The following is a 14,370-nucleotide window of genomic DNA, read 5'->3' on the forward strand; positions in this document are numbered from 1 at the left end:
TCGGCAGAATCTCATCTGCCATCATCAGGCTTCTGTATAGTGTTCATCATACAGAAGCCTGATGATGGCAGATGAGATTCTGCCGAAACATCGCTACAACTTTAAAAGCACCACTACTATGACGTGGGAAAATACCCGAACAAAGCTGAATGCCATACATGTAAGTACCCGCGAAAACTTAAGAAAACATATATATATAAAAATGTTCTCGAGGGGTCGGGTGTTTGCACTGTAATATTTGTATTTTTTTTCCTTTTTTTTTTTTGCATTTGGATGTAAATGTATTATGTTTGTACTATTTGTATTCAAAATAATAATAATAATAAAAAGAAAAACACCAACCCCAAGCTTTGATCTTCCTAGTTCTGAATGAACGACACAACGGGCCAAGTGTTTGGTGGCTGGCTCAGATGCCGGGTGTTTTAATTTAAGGCCAATCCATTTTCCTTTGCTAACCTGGGTTTTAGCATTGGGCTGGTGATAGGACATCGAGAAGGGGGTCTTACAGCCTCCCCGTGCCAGAGACTGCAAGGGTACGAGAAACAGGGCCAAAATGCAGATTTACTTCTTTTCAATGGCAAAGCAGCAGTTGCGAATTTGGACAGATTTCCAGGGTGGATTAAGGCTTAAAAGGAAGGTGCTGGTGTCAACAGGAATCTGTCTCTCTCCAACTTGAAAAACCTCTCCTCTTCAAAGAACAACAAGAGTTGAAAGAGACCTTTGGCCGTCTTCTAGTCCAGGGGTCTCCAACCTTGGCAACTTTTAAGCCTGGAGGACTTCAACTTCCAGAATTCCTCCTCCATGTTAGTTCAGGAATTCTGGGAGTTGAAGTCCTCCAGGCTTAAAAGTTGCCAAGGTTGTTCTAGTCCAAACCCCTGGCTGTGCAGTCTCTTCTTCTTAAAAGCCTCCAGTGATGGAGCGTTCACAACTTCTGAAGGCAAACCATCCATCTGATTTTAACAGAATAACAGAATTGGGAGGAGGGACCTTGGAGGTCTTCTAGCCCAACCCCCAGCTTAAGCGGGAAACTCTATATAACACTTGAGACGAGGATGATTTTGTCTGAAATACACTATTTCTTCTCAACGCCTTGATTGAAAAATACCATTTCTTCTCAACGGCTTGATTGGGACTGGACCTTTTTTCATTTAAAATCCCTCTCTGGCAATTTGGGGTGGGGGGATAAGAAGATCTAGGGAGCGTTTCCCCGATTTTCTGCGGTCACTTTGCTATAGTGGTTAAAGCACCAGGCCAGAAACCGGGAGATCGGGAGTTCTAGTCCCACCTTGGGGAGGGAACAATGGCCAAACCACTTCTGAAAAACCTAGACAAGAAAACGGCTGGGGCTCGTGGGAGGCCACTGCCAGGAGTCCGAGACTGACTCAAAAGCACGGACCCACAAACCCTGCCTGGGACTCCAGGCCTAACCCATGCACCTCGAGACTATAATTCCCATTGCCAAAGGCCAATCTTGCTGGGGAAAACCGCTCGTCCTCAGTCTGAGTTGGGTGAACCTCGAGGAATTTGAAAACCTGCACCGGCTGTAAACAGAAGATCGAATTGTTGGGACGCCAGTTTCTAACCCCTGCCTCCGCTGCAGGGCTCCAACAAATGGAAAATCTACCCACACACAGACACACAACACACACACAACACACACAAGGGATGGTGTGTTGGAGCTCATGTTGGGGAGGAGACAGGGTGGAAATAAAATTCCAACGCTCCCATTGTTGGCGGAGCACAAAAGCAGCCGAAAGAAAACTCAAACAGCTTTATCTAGAAACCTGGAGGTGTTAAAAACATCTCGCACTCTCACACCCCAAAAGTGTGTGAAGGGCAGCCTCCCACTTCTTCGCCTGTGTCTCTTGCACACCCTTGGAACAAAGGCTGGGGTTTAGTCGCCACCAGCCACCCTTCCCAGAGTGTTTTAACCGATCAGAATTTAATGCGATTCCCATTAATGTTCCTTTCTCCCTTGGAGGTCTCAGAACGGTGGTGAAAAAAATTTATATTAAGGGATCTATTACCCGTGGCCGCCTGGGAACGCCATCGTCGCAACCGCATTGTAATTATAAGGTTATAGAAGGGAGCATTGATTACATACGCCCGTCTTTTTAATTAATGTAATTTTAATTCAATTAAGCCCTGCCTGGTCCAACAGACCTGTTGGCGGGAAGAAGGCCTCCTGGCTTCAAACAGTTGTAAATCGGGTTCGAGGAAGGTAACATACCTGAAAATCTCTCTCTCCCTCTTCTCTCTCTTTTCTCACTCACTCTCTCTCTCTCCCCCTACCCCACTCCTCTCTCTCACGCACACAAAGTTGAGTGTCACTCCAACTAAGGAGAAAACCACACCATCATCAACACTGGTTGAGCAGGCTCCCGTAAAGCCCACCCTTTACTAGCACCGATGAAGCTACCTAGTTGGGTAATGAAACGTCTGCAACCAAACAACCAGGCCGAGAGAGAGCACTGAATACCCCCCACAATCCTCCTCTCTGCAAACTTCCCTCCATTCTAGCACTGATGATGCTACCTAGCTGGGTAAGGAAACGTCTGCAAGCAAACAACCAGGCTCAGAGAAAGCACCAAGGACCTCCCTGGTTTATTTTGAGTTTCCAGAGCCAGGACAATCTTATCCTAAAACTTTTCTTGTAATTTAATTGAAAACAATTGCACACGTGTCCAGTATCCCAAAAGAGAGGTCTAAGGAAAGGCCTTGGGGCTTTGCTGTGCTTGTTTTTTTAGAAGTTTGATTATCCAATGAAGTAACATGGTTGATGCTAGTGAGCGTGACCATATATAAATATGGTATGTGTGCCAGAGGTAGGTCGGGTGTGGTTTTTCCCTTGGTAAGTCCTTGATTACGTTGTTATTGTCTGCTTCATTGTTTGTCCAATGTAACCACCAAAGAGAAAATCGTGCCCTCATTGGCAGAGCAAGCTCCTACATATAAACAAGGGACAAACCCTATACTCTGTTTAACACTGATGATGTTACCTAGCTGGGTAATGAAATGCCTGCAAGCAAAGAACAAAGCTCAGAGAGCACCACAGATTCTACATCTCGCTCCAACCGTGTGAAAAAGCAACTATTTCACAGCAGACAGGTACACTTAGCAGTCTTCAGGTGAGAAACCGTCTGCAGGGGTAGGTTTTTCTCACCGACTTCCAATGACACATTTTTATTTTACTTTTTTTTTTGCTGGCTGCAATTTTCCCACACCGGCGCTTCGTTTCAGCTGCCCCTAAGTTAAAAACTCACATTATTATCTCAGCATTGCTTCCGCTACCGCTGCCAAAATTGTGAGACGGAGCATACATATCTTTCTGAAAGACATTTGAAAGAGGAAGGACAGAAGAAGAGACAGGGAAAGGAGGAAAGTTGGGGGAAGAGAAGGGGAAGAAAAGGGGAAAGGGGAAAAGGAAAGGAAAAAGGGAAGGGAAGGAAGAAGAGGTGAAGGAAAGGAAGGGAAGAAGAGGGAAGGGAAAGAAAAGAAGAAGAGAGGAAGGGAAGGAGGAAGAGGGAAGGGAAAGAAAGATGAAGGAGGAAAAGGGAAGGGAAGGGAAGGAAGAAGAGATGAAGGGAAGGGAAGGGAAGGAAGGAAGAGGAAGGGAAGGGAAGAAAGGAAGGAAGGAAGGAAGGGAAGGAAGGAAGGGATGAGGAAGGAAAGGGAAAGGAAAGGAAAGGAAAGGAAAGGAAGGAAAGGAGGAAAAGGAAGGGAAGGAAAGGAGGGAAGGAAAGGAAGGGAAGGAATGAGGAAGGGAAAAGGGAAAGGAAGGAAAAGGAAAAGGAAAGGAAAGGAAAGGAAAGGAAGGGATGAGGAAGGGAAAGGAAAGGAAACGAAAGGAAAGGAAGGGAAGGGATGAGGAAGGGAAAGGAAAGGAAAGGAAAGGAAAGGAAAGGAAGGGAAGGGAAGGGAAGGGATGAGGAAGGGAAAGGAAAGGAAAGGAAAGGAAAGGAAAGGAGGAAAAGGGAAGGGAAGGGAAGGATAAACACCAGAAAGATAAACCGAGGGGAAAATAAAGGGGGAAAGGAAGCCAAGGGAAGCAAGATCCTTTGAATGGGAGGGTTATTCAAGCAATGTTGCTCTTCACCAGCCGCTCTTTCTAGCAGAAAACTCTCTGCAGGCTGCACAGACATCGGCAGAGAGAGAGGAAAGAAACAAGCCAATTCTGTTTTGAATGTCAAAAACATTAATCTTGTCGCGGAAAAAAAAACAGGCAGGGCTTGGAGGAAAGCAACCCCTGAGAGCAGCTTTAAGCAACAGCGTCATTTGGAACGGAGGCTGAAAAGAGCCAATGTTTGTTTTTCATTCCCCCCCCACTCTTTCCTAAAAAAAGATCGGGGGTTTCTTTGGATTGCATCACAAGGGCGGATCGGTAGTGTTTGGCCACTGAAATCAGAGGCAGGTTTCCTACCTCATTCTAGGCTGTAATGTGATAAGGATTTTTGGCTAAGTGGTAGTTTGTTGAGCAAATCAGAGGGGAGCAAAAAAAAAAAAACCTGATAAATCCAGCAAGGAGACATTAGTTGACCAGCCCGGCCTTCAATCCCTTCAATCAGTTACAAAGGAACAGCTGGGAAGGATCTGGATGGACTGTATTTTCATTTATTTCTTGGAGACTCTGAAAGCGATGGAAAGAGGGTTTTGAAAGAAGCAGGAGGGGAGGGGAGAAGAGAGGAGAAGGGAAGGGAAGGGAAAAGGGAAAAAAGGAAGGGAAGGGAAGGAAGGGAAGAGAGGAGGGAGGGAAAGGAGGAGAAGAGAAAAGAGGGAGGGGAAGGGAAGAGAAAGGGAAGGAAGGGAAGGAAGGGAGGAAGGGAGGAAGGGAAGGGAGGGAAGGAAGAGAAAGAAGGGAGAAGGGAGGGAAGGGGAGAGAAAGAAGGGAAGAGGAGGAGGGAGGAAGAAGAGAAAAGAGGGAGGGGAGGGAGGGAAGGGAAGAGAAAGAAGGAAGAAAGGGAAGGAGGAGAAAGAAGGGAAGAGAAGGGAGGGAAGGAAGGAGGGAAGGGAGAGAAAGAAGGGAAGAAGAGGGAGGGAGGGAAGAGAAGAGAAAAGAGGGAGGGAGGGAAGGAAAGGAAGGAAGAGGAAAGAAGGGAAGAAAGGGAAGGGAAGGAGGGAGGAGGGAAGGGAAGAAGAAAAGAGGGGAGGGAGGGAAGGGAAGGGAAAGAAGGGAAGAGGAGGGAGGGGAGGGAAGAGAAGAGAAAGAGGGGAGGGGAGGGAAGGGGAGGGAAGAGAAAGAAGGGAAGAGAAGGGAGGGGAAGGGAAGGAGAGAGAGAAAAGGGAAGAGAAAGGAAGGGAACAAGACCTCCAAACTCTTCAAGCGATATCCTCTAAATTAATGGTGGGAAAGGCCTCAAAAAGTCATTTGGAAAAAGGGCGGGAAGGATTAATGCATCCCAAGGAATCATTAGGGAAAGAGAAGCGAGACACCAACGCAGCAGGAATAACCATAACCGTTCTGTCGTGTCTCACTTAGAGAACCCCCCCGGGGCCAGTTTGGGCAGCCAGATTAAACCTCAATTTTGCAGAGAAGGAAGGGGAAGATGACACAAGAACGAAATGAGGAAGGACACCAGCTGTCCACCCCAAACATCATGCCACCCCAGCCGTCCAATGACTAGGAATCCTTTCACAAAACACGTCGGAATGTCGAACCCCCAAACTCTGCAGGGTTTGTTTAGCAAAACACAGACACCTCTTTGCATTGGGTGAAACTGCGCAGGTGTGTGCACACACACACACACACACTAATTATAAAAAAAAAAAAAATTAACCGACTTGTCCCTTGGCTTCCAGACAGGTCTTGAAGTCGATTAAATTTGGTTAGCGGAGAAGGAGGAACTGAAAGGGCCCCAATTCAACGCTGCGACGAGGAGCAAAAACTCACCAGAGATGGAAGCCGGGGTGAAAAGAGGACGGATCCTTTTGGCCACAAAACGAAACCATGACATGAAACCTCTCCGGCATGATCTTCTGGTCTAGTGAAAAGAAGGACTAAGGGGGGACAGGATAGCAGTGTTCCCATATTTGAGGGGCTGCCACAAAGAAGACGGGGTCAAGCTATTCTCCAAAGCATCTGAAGGCAGGACTAGGGAAAAAAAAATGGATGGAAACTAATCAAGGAGAGGAGCAACCTGGAATTCAGGAGAAATTTCCAAACAGGGAGGACAATTAACCAGTGGAACAGCTTGCCACCAGAAGTTGTGGGTGCTCCAACGTTGGAGGTTTTTAAGAAGAGACTGGACAGTCATGGAATGATATAGGGTCTCCTGCTCCAGCAAGGGGTTGGACTAGAGGACCTCCCAGGTCCCTTCCAACTCTGTTATTCAAAGCAAGACCATGGCTTGGATCTCAAAACAGGAGCTCGGAACCCCATCGGTGGAGAAACAAGACTTCTCGGAGCACATAGGTACAATTTTGGAAAAGGAACTTTAATGCAGTCGTTAAAAGGAACACAAAAGGGCGTCCACCCTCCGCTCTCAAGCCGCCGAGAGAGGATGTGAGTTTCAAGTATTGGTTTACCCCTTAAAGCCATTCTTCTTTCCCTCCCACCCGCCCAGGTGTTAGTGAATGAAAATCTCAAACCGTTTGGCCTGCGTTCCGATGGCATTTACTGATCGGGGGGGCATCGCTTAAAACCTGTCTTTGGATGGGGTGATCAAGGATATTATTCCCAGGCCTGTTTTCCTTGTATGAAGACTCTTTCTCTAGCAAACGGAAAGCTAATTTTCCTTTTTTTTTCCCCTCTCTTTTCCATCCCTGCCTCAAGGCCCACCCTACCATCCTGGTGGGGCAGAAAAATTCTGCGTAAACAAGCCTCCATTTTGAAGCATTCGAGCTGCCAAGAAATGTACACCACCTTCTTGGGTGGATGTGGAATCTAGGCTAGGTTTGTTTAGTTTTTCTCAGCCATAGCAACTTTAGGAATGGGTGGACTTCGGGCTGGCTGGGGAATTCTGGGAGTTGAAATCCACAAGCCTTGAAAGTCACCCAGATTGAGAGCTGTTGTTCTGAAGGCTGAGATCTCACTGGCCCGCCACACCCAATTTGTAGCCCCCTCCCCAAATCATCCTGTTGGGGCAGTGTGTGTGTGTGTGTGTGTGTTTCAGTGGGAGGGGGTAGAATCAGAGAAAAAACGGCGACAACCAAAAAAGGGCTGCCTGTTTATTCTCCTTATTTGTGCTGGACCTTTCTTTGCGAAAAGCCTTAAAAACGGTTTCCCAGGCATGGCGACTCTTTAAGATGCCTGGACTTCAACTCCCAGAATTCCATGCTGGCTGGTGGGGGGAGAGGGGGATTCTGGGAGTTGAAGTCAACAAGTCTTAAAGTTGCCAAGGGTGGGAAGCTCTACAAGCTTCTCCTGGAAAGTGAGTGAACGGAGGACAACTGGAAGGAAGAAAGGAGACACTGTAAGTTCTCGCCTTCTTTGAGAATCTGGGATGTTTACCCCTCGACAATTGTAGCTGATGGCCCAAAGGTTGATCAAAGGATCAGCTGGTAGGCAGGAATGGTGTGTGTGTGTGTCTGTGTGTGTGTGTGTGTGTATACACACACACACATATACACATTTACACACACACACACACACATATATATCTATTCTGCCAAGGCACTAACTTCACAACCAAAATTAGCCATGCTACAAATCAACCACAACGACAACGGCAACAGTACAATGCTGCTTTCATTGGCTTTCAACATAGGTTTGTTTGCCTGGGAATTTTAAACGCATTTGCCCTGAACAGTTTACACTGTTATCAATCGTGGTATAAATCTTAAAATTATCACAACCTTAAAAAAAAAATCCAACAATGTAAACAGCACTACACACAGTATAGGCTTGCTCTGTTTAAAAAACAATAATAATAATAATAATAATATGCAGAACTTCAATCTGGCACTGTAATAATTTAGTGATGTTAATTTAACCTCACCAGGAAAAAGAATATATATATATATATGTAATATATATATATATGCTTTGAAAGTTGTGTAACCTGGGGCAAAGAAGTATACCAGCCTGAAAACCATTTTGAAATTTAAAAACAAGAAATCATTTAACTCGCAACCAGAGGGACAGAAAAGGGGAGAATGAAACATTTCGAGGAGAGGAGGAACGGGAATAACCCAATTCTTTTTTGTTTTTTTAAAGAAAGTGCCTAAAATATGGATACAGCATTTTAAAGCCCTTTCAAAATACAAGGCAGAGAAAGGTGTAAAGTAGAAAAATCTGGAGAAGTCTGTAAATTCCAGAGGAGTTTTGAGCTGACGGGCCATGAAAGGGGGCGAGGGGGGGGGGGAAATTGCCCCTGTCGAAACTCTCAGGCCGCGTGAGGGTCTGTACACCGGGATGTTGTCTGTCCATCCTGCAAGCGGGTGGGACCCCCTCTTCCTCCCCCTTCCTCCGTCGCTCCGTTTCCCACTCCACGAAAGTGTCAAAGAGGCTGGGCCAGGCCTCGTCTTCGCTGTAATTGCTGAGGTCCGGACCGATGACCTGAGTAAAATTAAGGAACATGTTCCAGGTATCTCGGGAGATGCCCTTGATGCCCGAAGGGTTCTCGGTCAAGAAGTGCAACCACTGGTCCAAAATGGGAGGCTGGTTCTGCGTGAAAACCAGCTTCCAGAGAGCGATGGCTATTTCCCGGTGGAGCGACCTCTGGCCTTCGTCCGAATCCAAGCCGAATTGGAAAGTGAAGCGGTAGAGGTCCTTGAATTTGTCTTCTTGCTTCGCTTCGTTCAAGAGGCTGGGGAACCGGGCGCAAATCCCCTCGATGGTGTCCGCGTTTATTGCTCTGCAGCCCTCAAAAAACTCCATCCTGTAGGGCAGGGAGGAAAGAGGCCGGTGAGGCTTAGATTTTTTTTCAATACTACAAAGCAACTTTTTTGGAGAAAAGTTCAAAATATTCTCAAAGATCCATCTCATTCTGGGCACCTTCTTTTTTTTTTTTTTTTTTTTAACTATTACCACATAAAAACAAGGACAAAGAGGCTGAAAAACAGATTCAGTTTGGTTCTGCAACCCAACAAGACCGACACAAACTCCAGAGAGTAATTAGGACTGCAGAAAAAACAATTACTACCAACCTGCCTTCCATCGAGGACCTGTATATACTGCACGAGTCAAAAAGAGGGCTGTGAAAATATCTACAGACCCCTCCCATCCTGGACATAAACTGCTTCAACTCCTTCCCACAAAACGACACTATACAGCCCTGCACACCAGAACAACCAGACACAAGGACAGTTTTTTCCCGAACGCCATCCCTCTGCTAAACAAATAATTCCCTCAACATTGTCCAACTATTTACAAAGTCTGCCCTACTATTACTATTAATCTTCTCATCACTCCTTATCACCCATCCCCTCCCACTTGTGATTATATGACTGTAACTTTGTCACTTGTATCCTTAGGATTTATATTGACTGTTTCCTGATATGATTTGATTGCTTATTGTACCCTTTGACCATTATGAAGTGTTGTACCGGATGATTCTTGACTCTTGACAAATGTATCTTTTCTTTTATGTACACTGAGAGCACTTGCACCAAGAAAAATTCCTTGTGTGTCCAATCACACTTGGCCAATAAAGAATTCTATTCTGTTCTATTCTATTCTATCCCAGGGCAGTAACTCTAGTGAATTCTACTGTATAGTGCAATATTAATGCAATATCAGGGGTTTTCAATTCAATGTATAGAATGCGAAAGATGCGTGTTTGTGTTTATTTTCATGGTCATAAATTGTACACTGAAGATGGTTTTTAATTTCGTTGTACGAGGTGCAATGACAATACAGTAAAGTAAACTAAACGTCTATGGGGATTCTAAGTCATCCAGATCAAGGGTCCACAAACTTGGCAAGTTTAAGACTTGTGGACTTCAACTCCCAGAATTCCAGAGCTAACATGACTGGAGGAGGAATTCTGGGAGGTGAAGTCTCCACAAGCCTTAAGTTTCTCTCTCTCTCTCTCTCTCTCTCTCTCTCTCCCTCCCTCCCTCCCTCCCTCCCTCCCTCTCCCCCCCTCTCTCTCTCTCTCTCTCTCTCTCTCTCTCTCTCTCTCTCTCTCGCCAAGCAAATGGGTGAAGCCAAGATTTTCTGCATTCCCCTAGGGAGCAGGTTTGCCACTTACATTTTCCAAAGTTTTCCCCCTTGTGACCTCGGTTTTCCTCGAAACCTGCTGAGGGGGCTTCAGAGACCGGGCAGCCCCGCGGTTTCTGACGGCAACGCAGGACTTACCTGGTGAATTTGCACATGGTAGCCGCTTGGAATTTCCAAGCCAGCACGAGCACTTTGAATTCCGTGGGGTCAACACAGAGGTCGTTGCAGAAACGCTCCATGCCTTCCTCCAAGATGGCGTCTTCCCGCTCGTCCTTGTACCTCCTGAACAACTCCTCAGTTCTGTGGAGGAACGATTCCTCGGAGCCCGAGACGGTCATCTCTTTCCGGGCATCTCCAGAGGAAGTGGGAGGCTGGTTGGCTTCTATAGCAGCTTCCACCTTCTTCGTCCCATTGACCAGAATATCTCCAGAGGGTTTCCTGCCAACCAGGTTGAGCTCCTCCTTGTGATTGGTGTTCCGCTTCCCGTGAGCTTTGCCGTGGGCCTCCCGGTCGCCATTTTTGCTACCCAGAGTGGAAGAAGGATTCTTGCACTTGGTGACGCACTGGCCCATATTGTAGCGCGCCCAGCGGTTAGAGCATCCCCCACGCCGTCACACGCCTGCCCCACTGGTGCTGCTTGGGCCTCTGCATGCTCTCAGGGATAATCAGCCGGCCTGAAAGAAAGACAGGGGAGGGGAAGAGAAGGGAGGATCAATCCTTCCCTTAATCAAATAGAGGTAATCCTTGACTTGCAACCATTCATTTAGTGATCATTCAAATTATTATTATTTATCATATGGCACAGTGGCAGATAGGAAAGCACTCCAGAGGGTTAACTGTCATTGCCCAGAAGATCATGGGTTGCCCTCTCCCCTCTTTGGAAGAGCTTCATAGCTCCCGCTGCCTTAAGAAAGTTCAAAACATCCTCAAAGATCCATCTCATCCTGGGCACCCTTTCTTTGAACTATGACCATCTGGCAGATGGTACAGGATAATAAAAACAAGGGCAAATAGGCTGAAAAACAGCTTCTATCCCAGGGCAGTAGCTCTTTTGAATTCTGCTGTGTTGGTGTGGTGTCGGGGGTTTCTGGTTCAATGTGTGAAGGATGAAGGATGTAGTGTTTGTGTTTATTTTCATGCTCATGGTCATGATGTGTTTGATTTCGTTGTACGAGGTGCAATGACAATAGAAGTAAACTAAACATTCACATCATATTTCGGTTAAAAAAAAGCCATAAGAGATAAAAATGTAAAATATGAAATCTAGGGTAGAGTAGAGTATAGAGTATATAGAGTATAGAGTATATAGCAGGGGTGTCCAACCTTGGCAACTTTAAGACTTGTGGACTTCAACTCCCAGAATTCCTCAGCCAGCTTTGCTGGCTGAGAATCTGGGGAGTCCAATCTTAAAGTGCAGGTTGGACACCTAATATAAGTATAGAGTATAGAGTATAGAGTATAGAGTAGAGTAGAGTAGAGTAGAGTAAGTAGAGTAGAGTAGAGTAGAGTAGAACAAAACAAAACAAAACAGAATTCTTTATTGGCCAAGTGTGATTGGTCACACAAGGAATTTGTCTCTGGTGCATAAGTTCACAGTGTACATACAAGCAAGTAATAAGTCTTAGGTCATAATCATAGTTACAATCATTAATCGTAAGTCACAAACAACAATTGATAAATCAGAAGAAACCAACAGGAGAACATAATCAGAAGATGAGAAATGACACAGTGCTGTGGGATTTGTTAGAATATTATAATCTAAAATATTATAAATATGTGTTCAGATTACAGATATTATTGACACTTTGAAGTTACAACAGAACTGAAAATAGGGGGATTCAGATATTGCTGAATTATAAATCCCAGCACATCCAGCTGTGTGTGGGTACGGCTGTCGGGCCTTGTAGTTCAGCAACCGGGCTGGAGGACTGCAAGTTTCCCAGCACTGATCTCCACTGAGCTACCCTGAAGGCTCTTGGGAAGCTCCAACGGACGGCAGACAACAGCCCATCTTCTGAGAAACCCAGAAAGCATCCTCAAGAGACTGCATCCTACACCGTGGACATCTCTGTCTCTCTCAAGGGGTTCCAGAATACCTCCCCAAACCCACTTTTTCCTCCTCCAGGCCAGCTAAAACTCAATGTCTATGGAGATTCTCAGTCATCCAGGTCATGGTTGTTGTCCCAAAGGTGCTTTTTATCAAGAGGCAAGTGGACTTTCTGGTTTTTTCTTTGAAGACATTTTGCTTCTCATCCAAGAAACTTCTTCAGCTCTCAAGAGAAGCAAAATCTCAAGAGCTGAAGAAGCTTCTGGGATGAGAAGTGAAACGTCTTCAAAGAAAAAGGAAAAAAAAACAGAAAGTCCAGTTGCCTCTTCAAAAAGCACCTTTGGGCCAGCTAAAACTCAGCTCTGCCAGAAGAGACCCTCAAATTTCTCTCTGCAGGTGTCGAGGGCGTTATCAGAAGGAGCTTCCAGGAAGCGATGCTTGGCTGACATTCTGGAAACGACCACCTGCTGGGCTGGCAAGGCTGAGTGACAAGCTGAGCCACCGACTGTCCGTGGCTTTAAAAAGGAGGCCAGATTGACGTGGATGATACAGCTATCAATAGCTCCTAGTCACAATGGCGATGCACTTTCTTAGTATCAGGAGCAGCATCTCCCTCAATGCTAGTTGCTAGGGAACGGGGGGTGGGGTGGGGAGAAGGAGGCCCCTGGTGCGCTTGTATCCTGCCCATGCGCTTCCCAGAGGCATCTAGCTGGCTGTTGTGGGAAGATAATGAATTAAACAGAGTCTAATCCAGCTGGGTTTCACTTACATGCTTTGTGGCTGGGGGAAGAGAATGGATACAATGAGGAAGGTGCCATTATGCAAGTATTAACTGTGCCCTATGGCTTCACAAAGCGTGAATTCATGGCCTGGGGCCGGGCTGTCTCTGTCTGATTCTATCTACCCATCATGTGAGATCCAACGGAAGAGGCATGCGCCAGGCCCCATCCGCTAGGGAATATCAACTGGCCAGGTTCCCAGAAGAGAAGCTGGGAATATCACTCGCCCGGGGATTTAGTCTCCATAAAAAATATCTGCAGCTCGGGGTTTGACAATGAGGGGTCCTTGGTGCACTGTGGAGCTTCCTTGCAGAGGTTTCATTGCCCAACTAGGTAACATCATCAGTGCTAGGAGAGAGTGGGGTTTGGGGGGGGGGACGAGGAGGGGGAGGAGGAAGAGAGGAGGAAGAGGACTATGGGGTCCTTGGTGCTCTCTGAGCTTGGTGTTTTTCTTGCAGATGTTTCATGACCCAACTAGATAACATCATCAGTGCTAGAAGGGATTTACAGGGGGTTTGAAGAGGGGAGGAGGAGGAAGAGGAGGAGGACTGTGAGATCCTTGGCGCTCTCTAAGCTTCATTATTTTCTTGCAGACGTTTCATGACCCAACTAGGTAACATCATCAGAGCTAGAAGGGATTTACAGGGGGTTTGCAGAGAAGAAGGATGAGGATGAGGATGAGGATGAGGAGGAGGATGAGGAGGAGGAGGAGGAGGAGGAGGAGGAGGAGGAGGAGGAGGAGGAGGAGGAGGAGGAGGAGGAGGAGGACTGTGAGATCCTTGGCGCTCTCTAAGCTTCGTTATTTTGTTGGAGACGTTTCATGACCCAACTAGGTAACATCATCAGAGCACTCTGATGGTGTTGCCTAGAGGGATTGGCTGTCTTTATCTCATTGGGAGGAACATTAAAAACGGACATTAGAGGTGCTCACTTTAATTTCCGAGTGTTCCTGACTGCTTGTACCAACAGCAACAAGATATGGACGTCCTCTGCAGCTCCCCATCCGAATTCCATCCCTCTCAGTTTACCACGGCCCAAAACTTGGACGCAGCCGTTACCATACGATGGGACTACTCGGACTTAGTGGAATGCACCAAAACCCAAAAAACGACTTACATGATATCCTTCCAAGGACAGGAAAGCATGGCACCATTTAGGCTGACTCTCCTCCTAAGGGAATCGGTGCCTTTGGGATGGCTGTGGAAACATAAAATAAAAAGGACTCAGACAGTTGAGGAGATCAATTAGTAGCCACGTCCAAAGAGGCTGGTTGCAAAAAGGACCGGCTGTATTTTATAGGACCATCCACACTTACACCATTACAATCACAAATTGTCCAGCTGTGAGCAGAGAATGAGTTGGATTGGAGCAGGGGTGTCCGTGCTGGCTGGGGAATTCTGGGAGTTGAAGTCCACAGGTTTTAAAGGGGCCAAGCTTGGACACCC

The 14,370-nt window shown here is 46.4% G+C and overlaps 1 protein-coding gene across 1 annotated transcript in view; it reads right to left on the minus strand.

The window, feature by feature from the left end:
• Positions 1-8,115: 8,115 nt before the first annotated feature.
• Positions 8,116-14,370, minus strand: part of DCUN1D3 (defective in cullin neddylation 1 domain containing 3) — a 28,312-nt gene continuing 22,057 nt past the window's right edge. The window contains 4 exon segments of the mRNA XM_087942146.1: positions 8,116-8,386; positions 8,389-8,816; positions 10,238-10,773; positions 14,042-14,122. Of these exon segments, the coding sequence (XP_087798272.1) occupies positions 8,322-8,386; positions 8,389-8,816; positions 10,238-10,671 (927 nt within the window). The 5' untranslated portion in view covers positions 10,672-10,773; positions 14,042-14,122 and the 3' untranslated portion in view covers positions 8,116-8,321.

The sequence above is a fragment of the Notechis scutatus genome, chromosome 12 (assembly GCF_049901735.1).
Source record: "Notechis scutatus isolate UNSWTSFEM ecotype Mainland chromosome 12, rNotScu1.2, whole genome shotgun sequence".
Lineage (NCBI taxonomy): Eukaryota > Metazoa > Chordata > Lepidosauria > Squamata > Elapidae > Notechis > Notechis scutatus.